Here is a 7,414-nt window from a genome sequence, read left to right as displayed (position 1 = left end):
TTTTTTGGCCCGAAAGCTTGCCGACTCTGTGGCACTGTGAAAGCTACTTTTCACCGTGGAGAGAGTTTTTTTAAGCACTTGTAGAAACGCGGCAAAGAGAAGAGTTAGTGTTTTCGCCCTGCCTGGCAGAGATATAAGGAGGCGGTTTCCATGAGAATGCAGCCACAGCAAAAAGTTCTCAGCTGCCTTCCGGAAGTGGAGTGGCGGGAACCTTGGCCTCAGTGCCCACCGCCCCCCGGAAGCGGAAACAGAATCTCAGCGTGCCCCTTCCTCACTGCCCTCCAAATCCCGCTGCAGCCACTGCCGCAGCCACGATGCCGAAACGAAAGAAGCAGAATCAGCAACAGCAACCGCCGCCACAGCAGCCACCACTGCCCGAGCGGGAAGAGACTGGAGATGAGGAGGATGAGAGTCTCATAGGTGAGGGGCCTGGGAAAGGCGTGCACATGCTTGTCAGCCATTCCAGACCAGGGGCTAGGACTGCTAAAGTGCGGGGGAGGGGGCTCTAACGGAAGGAGGAAGGGCGCACGCGCGGGGGTGGGGCAGAGGAGGCCTGTTGATGGTAGAACCTTGAATGAGGAGTTCTCCTACTTGAACCCTCAAGCTCAATCCCAGGCCCAAACCTTTCTGGACCAGGCGGAGGAGGAGAGGGTAAAGAGCCCGTTTGCGCAGCCGCCGAATGGCAGGGGAGAGGGGCAGTAAAGATATCACATTGCGATGACAGGGTTGACAATTTATGACCACATTTCACAGGGAAGGTGGAAGTACAGCCTTCTGTAAACCGCTCCCCTGAGGAAAGGTCTGATTGGCCAGCAACTAAAGGTTGAACCTTTGGATTATCTCTGAAATCACCTGGGATGTTATGGATAGTTGCAGTATAAGGCAAAGATAAATTGTCAGTGCCCTTTGATTGAGTCTCCACTTTTTGCCAAACCTGAAGCAGCTTTACAAAGGGCAGATAGACGAGGTGAGAATTTGCAACACCGTTGAGAACATAATTGATCTTACAGAATGAATTGAGAAATGAGTAATAGAACAAAAACACATAAAGGAACATCAGTTCTTTAATCTGTTTTGATGACCATATTTTCGTGTCTACTCTTAGGACCACCCAGCCTTCTGGGCCCTCCTCCCATGGCCAATGGAAAGCCTGGTGACCCCAAGTCAGGTGAGGAGGAAGGGCCCTGATTCTTGTTTGAGGCCCAGAGGAAGGGAGCAGGGGAGGGAGTAAAACTCATCAAAGACTTAAAGTAAAAAAATTGAGGATTCTGTATCTGATGAATGGAGAAAATTGTGTATTCACGTCTTTGAAAACTCAATGTTGTAAAAGCTGTCATTTCTTCCTAAAGGAATCTCTAGATTCACTGCATTTCCTCTCAGAATCCCTGTCATGTTTTTGTAGAAATAAATATTTGACATTATTATATGAAAATGCAGAGGATATGGGTGAGAGACCACCAGGACATTCTTAAAGTAGGAGGGCTTACTATGAAAACCAAGACTTACAGTAAAGCTCCAGTAGTTATAAAAATGTGATTTGGGCACAATAAAGGATATATAAGTCAATAGAACAGTTTAGCATCCAATAATAGGCCCACAGATCTAGGAACACTTCGTTTATGTAAAGGTAGAACTGAAGAAGTAGTATTTTCAATAAATGAAGCTGAACTGATTGGACATTCATGTGGAAAAAATGAAATCTGACTTCTTCAGATTTCAGTGATCAGATGTAAATGTCAGTCCAAATGAACTGAAGTGTGAAAAGTGAAAATCATTCTTTTAGAAAGTAAATTTGAGAAAAGCTAAGAGTTTTTAAACATGTGTACTAATCATAAAAAAAGATTGATAAATTTAACATCAGATAAGCATGTGTTAATCATGGCATCATTAAGAAATTAACAGAAAGCCTTAGAGTAGAAGATATTTGCAACAAATATAATCAATAAAAAGTTTACATATAAGATATATATAGGAACTCTTTCTGAGATAGTCCATTAGAAAAATTGACCAAAAAAAGGCACCTTATAAAAATGGAGATCTAAATACAAGAATGTGTGAACATGTACTTAATATCCTTAATTATCAAATATATGCAAGATTAAAACATACTACTTTGAAATTAGAACTTCTGCATTGAGGGGATTGTAAGATGGTACAACCATCTTTCATAAACAGTATGGAAATTCCTCACAAAGTTAAAAATAAAGCTACTATATGATCTAACACTCCTATTGTCAGAAAGTGGATTAAAAAAAAAAAGGTGTAAACAAAATGCTGTCATACACTACAGCTTGGATAAACCTTGAGAACATTATGCTAAGAAATAAGCTGATCTTACTTCCATGAGTATCTAAAATCACATTCAAAGAAACAGAACTGAGTACTGTGGTATGCGCCTGTGATCCCAGCTACTCAGGAGGCTGAGGCAGGAGGCTGAGGCAGGAGGAAGGTGTTTGAGACCAGCCTAAGCAGCATGGCGAGATACCCATCTCAAAAAACAAAAAAGGAGGAGGAATAGAAAAAGAATTGGTGGGATGGTGGTTAGTAGTAGCCCAGGGGAGGGGCAGGGAGTTGTATAAAGTTTAAGCTTTGCAAAATAAAGTTCTGGGGAATTGTTTCACAACATATGAATATACTTAACACTACTAAACTGTGCATTTAAAAATAGTTAAGATGGTAAACTTTTATATTATGTAGTTTTTACCACAGTCTGCCAATTCTCACAACAGAAAGACAAAATAACAAGTGTTTTTGAGGCTATGGAACTACTCCTTGGAGTGTAAATTGGTACCACTACTTTGAAACAAAGTTTGACAATATCTACTAAACTTGACTATCTGTTACACTTGAATGTGCATACGCTCTTTGACCCAGCAATTCCTCTGCTACCTACCTATATACTCAACAGAAATACATACCTATGTGTAACAAAGACATATATAAAAAATGTTCATAGCAACATTTCTTGTTATAGCCCCAAACTGGAAACCACCCACATGTCCATCATCAGTAGCATGGATAAATCAGTTGTTTGTATGCATGCAATGGGATACTACACTGCAATGAAAATGAATGAACTACTGCTACAGGCAACCTGGATGAATCTCACAAACATGTTCCGCGAAAGGAGCCAGACACAAAAGAATACAGACTGTATGATTTAATGTATGCAAAGTTCAAAAACAGGCAAAAACTAATCTGTGATGTTACAAGTCAGAATGGTGGTTACATTTGGGGAGGGGGAAGGGATACATGGGTGGGTCTTTTGAAGTGCTAATAAGGCTCTATCTCTTCACCTAGGTGGTGGAAACACAGGTGTGTTTGTTTTGTGATAATTGAGCTGTGCACTTAAAACTGGTTTATCTTTGTCTATATGCTGTACTTCAGGGGAGGGATCAGGCTTCTGTGTCAGGATTAAGCTGTCCATTGGTCACCTTTCTGTGTCTTTCTTTGTCCAGCTCTTCACAGAGGTCCTCCAGGATCAAGGGGACTGATGATTCCACCACTGCTGAGTCTCCCACCTCCTCCCCGGGGCAGAGGCCCAATCCGGGGAGGCCTCGGCCCCAGGTCTGGCCCATATGGTCGTGGTTGGTGGGGGGTCAGTGCTGAACCCCCTTTTCTGGGGCCAGGCCATGGGGGTCCCTCCAGGGAAAGCTTTCACAAAGAGCAGAGAAACCCTCGAAGGCTCAAAAGCTGGTCTCTTATCAAGAATACCTGCCCGCCTAAGGATGGCCCCCAGGTTATGGAAGGTGAGGTCCATTTTGTTATGCCTGTGCATATTTCATACCCATTAAATCCCAGTGGCCTAATTCCCAGGATTCCCACGACTCCTCTTTTGGGGGCTGTATTTATTTATTTACTTATTTTATTTTTTCCCCCTTTTGTGATTCTGGGTATTGAATCTAGGGCCTCGGGCATGGCAGGTAAACACAATACCACTTAACTACACCCTCACCCCCTGGACCAACTTTTTTTTTCCCCTCTAAGTACTGGGGATTGAACCTGGAGTGTTCTACCACTGAATTATACCCCCAGCCTTTTTATTTTTTAGAGACAGGGTCTCTTAGTTACACAGGCTAGCCTCAAACTTGGCCTCCTGCCTCCGTCTCGAGTCGCTGAGATTACAGGCATATATCTATACCTAGAAGAACTAGTCCTAAATATTCTTTCTCCCAGGAGAAAGACTACCATTTCAAAATCTAGAGGGCTAGGAGTTTAGTTCAGTGGTAGAGTCTGCACGTAGCACACCCAAGGCTCCTGCTAAAAAAAAGCCAAAGTACCTGTAAGTAGTAGAAGGTAGCAAATCTGGCTTTATCTCTGCTTTTCATGGCATTTGTTTTCTTCTTACTCAGATTTAAATTTACCTATTTTTCACTTGTTCACAGACAAATCTGACCGCCCCGTCTGTCGACACTTTTCGAAAAAGGGCCACTGTAGATATGAAGACCTCTGTGCCTTCTACCACCCAGGCGTCAATGGACCTCCTCTGTGAGACTGTGCCTTCCCATCCAGGCTGGAAGGAGCCCTCTGTGACCCAGCGGCCATGTATTTCCCTGTGGCCCTGTGATGGCTACTGTGAGGCTCTTCCACCCAACACCCTCGGTCAATGACACGTCCGCCCCCATCCACCACCTCCCTGGTTTGGGGTCCAGAGTTGTGTTTCATCACTGGTGCGCAGCGCGCTCTGTATTCTGATCCAGCCTCCAGAGACATGCCTTTGGGACCCCTTGCTCCCTTCAACTGCCTCCTGGATCTTCTTCCCTTTCGCCAAATGACTGCTGAACAGGAAACCTCTTTGGTGCTGTTTCTTGTGCATCTGTCCACCTGTCCCCAGTACTGCCCTCAATTCCTGAGAGCCCTGGAGCGGTTTCCTACCCACTTTAGCTGCTTATTTTAAGTCCTTTTTATGTGACATCCCAGTGTTTTCAGCTACTTGGGAAACTCACCAGGTTTTCTGACCTGGGGTCAAGTTTGGGTGACTGGTACAGAGTTGCTTCCTGAAAGGCAACTGCCCCTGCTTTTGGATTTCCTAGTTTCTCTGTCAGTAGCATGATCCCCACCGCTATGGTCTGTGATCACTGTGCTTTGTGAAACTGTGCATCCCCTCGTAGCCTCTCTCACTGTCTGTGGCATTTTTGTGATTTCCCAACACTAGAATAAGTTTTTCTGCCAAAATGAGTGAGGCTCTTGGTGCCCTCTAGACTTTCCCCACATCCCAACTTGGGAGAATCGTGAAACTCCACAAGACTGCCTCCCTGGTCCTCCCTGTACTTCTCCTGGTGTTGATTATTCTTGGTCTGACACTGGCCAATGATGTCTTGTAAAGCCTCAGATGGGCCTCCCTACCCAGCTCCTTTTCAGCCTGTCTTAGTTAGACTATGTCATTGTGAAGCCACCAGCCCTTTCATTTGAATTCTGTGAATCTCCACCTGGCCAATCTACGGGTGGAACCTGGACAGTACTGTTGCTCTCTTCTGATACTCTTCCCTCACATCCCTGGCACTGGTTGTTTTCTGTGAAAACGGCAGTGAACAGGTTCAGTTTTGAGCTGGCCCTGAGAAAATGGGTCAGGAGTTGTGTGGGCAAGAGGGAGGGATGAGAGCGTTGGAGAACTGAGAATGATTTTTTTTCTTTTTAACATTTTTTTATATTAGTAATAAACGCAGTGGAAACCAGCATTTCCTTAATCCCTGTGTTCTAGTCATTCAGATGGTGGTGATGGAGAATGCAAGTCTCTTCCAGCCCAAGAGAATTTTGGGCGTCCCTTTAGCCAATAATCATCAACCAAACCAGGCTACATTGTGGTCAAGGGCACAGAAGAAAGGAAAAACAGGTGGCTGAGGAGTAATTTTTATTTTATGTTTGTCAGTTTGTGTATATGAAGTAGAAATGATGAAGCAGTCAAATGCTCTATGACTGAGTTCCTGTGGGCAAGGCCATATACCAGACACTAAAGATAACAGCTAAAACCAGTGCATTTTAAATCTTCCAAGGAAACGTGTTCATCAAAAATCACAAATAGCCAAGTACCACATGCTTGTATTCCCTTGCTACTCAGGAGACTTGAGGCAGGAAGATCACAAGTTCAAGGCCAGCTGGGCAGTTGAGTGAGACCCTATCTCAGAAAGTAGAAAGGGGGCTGAGATTGTAGTTCGGTATTATATTTGCCTAGCACATGTGAGATGCTGAGTTCAATCCTCAGTACTACATTCAAATAAAGGTACTGTGTCCCATCTACAACTAAAAATGTTTAAAAGAAAAAGCTGAGGGTATAGTTCAAGTGTTAGAAGTGTCTCTGGGTTTGATCCCTAGTGGTGAAGGGGGGACACACAAATTCCTTGTGAAATTAGACAGTGAAAGGGCAGAGTATAATATGATAAAGAATATCAGAAAGGGAAATGATACCCAAGATAAGTTCTGAAAGAAACAAAGAGGTGGAATGGGAGGGTAGTCCCAGTAAAGGTGTTTGATAGAGATGAAGGATGTGGTAAAGAAGGTAGAACAATGAGAAATTGACCACTCAGGGTTGCAGAACATAAGGATTTAGATCTTAAAGGAATTTTAAAGTTTTGCATACTGGTGAGGATCATGGATCCATTGGGTTTTTCCAAAACAGATTCATTTGTAGCTGGGTGCAGGGCACGCACCTATAATTCCAACAGCTTGGGAGACTGAGAATCAAAGCCAGCCTCAGCAATGGTGAAGCACTAAGCAACTCAGACCCTGCCTCTAAATAAAATACAAAATATGGCTGGGGGTGTGGCTCAGTGGCTGAGTGCCCCTGAGTTCAGTCCCCAGTTTTCAAAAGAAAAAAAAAAAAAAAAACTCCGTTTATATGGAAATGTCCTGGCTAGAAGGTTGCTTCAGTTAGTACAGATGAGCTGTGATGGTGGCGTAGATTTGGGTAGTCAAGTTGGAGAAAAGGAGACATTTGTGAATAACAGGTCAAAATGAACCTACTTTTAGATTTTCTCCAGGTTATTCTGGCTTACATATCTCTGTTAAAAAAAAAAAAAAAAACTACTGGGAGAAAACAGGCAGCCACTAATTTTGGCTTGGTTAAGTTGTCTGGATGGATATACAGGTTTTGATAGATTACTAGAAACATTGATATGTGTCATCTGCATATAGGTGATGGTTGAAGCCACAATCATGCATGTATTCTAAAGCACCTACCATGTCTCAGATAACCAGGCTTAAGTATTATAGTTGTAATGCCTTAAGTTAGTCTTAAGTAAACAGTTAATTTCTCTCACAAGAGATAGTCCAATGCATATGTGACAATCATGCCACCACAAGGCCCTTAGGTATTCAGAACACAGAGCTGCTGGACATGGTGATGCATATGTGTAATCCCAGCCACCACAAAGCCTGAAGCAGGAGGATTGCACGTTTTTGAAGATGGTCTCAGCAA

At 43.5% G+C, this 7,414-nt stretch overlaps 1 protein-coding gene across 3 annotated transcripts; it reads left to right on the top strand.

Moving 5' to 3' along the window:
* The first annotated feature begins 33 nt into the window (after positions 1-33).
* Prr3 (proline rich 3) lies at positions 34-5,678 on the top strand. 3 transcript variants are annotated; one of them, XM_005341023.5, is made up of 4 exons: positions 193-420; positions 1,106-1,168; positions 3,459-3,749; positions 4,386-5,678. In XM_005341023.5, exons 1-4 carry the CDS (start codon positions 315-317, stop codon positions 4,490-4,492), a joined length of 567 nt encoding a protein of 188 aa, XP_005341080.1. In that variant the 5' UTR covers positions 193-314; the 3' UTR covers positions 4,493-5,678. The 3 variants fall into 3 exon arrangements, with proteins under 3 accessions (XP_077876471.1, XP_005341080.1, XP_077876472.1); XM_078020346.1 differs by lacking the exon at positions 193-420 and adding an exon at positions 554-651; XM_078020345.1 differs by lacking the exon at positions 1,106-1,168 and having other exon boundaries at positions 34-420.
* The last annotated feature ends 1,736 nt before the right edge of the window (positions 5,679-7,414 follow it).

The sequence above is a fragment of the Ictidomys tridecemlineatus genome, chromosome 8 (genome assembly GCF_052094955.1).
Source record: "Ictidomys tridecemlineatus isolate mIctTri1 chromosome 8, mIctTri1.hap1, whole genome shotgun sequence".
Classification (NCBI taxonomy): domain Eukaryota; kingdom Metazoa; phylum Chordata; class Mammalia; order Rodentia; family Sciuridae; genus Ictidomys; species Ictidomys tridecemlineatus.
Note: the sequence above shows the minus strand (reverse complement) of the source record. Positions and strands in the feature narration are given on the sequence as shown.

Bases quoted from the DNA above. Each gene is read 5' to 3' on its own strand.
- Prr3 (XM_005341023.5), top strand. From the start codon at position 315: ATGCCGAAACGAAAGAAGCAGAATCAGCAACAGCAACCGCCGCCACAG. The intron at 421-1,105 runs GTGAGGGGCCTG...GTCTACTCTTAG, and splicing joins GGAGGATGAGAGTCTCATAG to GACCACCCAGCCTTCTGGGC. The intron at 1,169-3,458 runs GTGAGGAGGAAG...TTCTTTGTCCAG, and splicing joins GCCTGGTGACCCCAAGTCAG to CTCTTCACAGAGGTCCTCCA.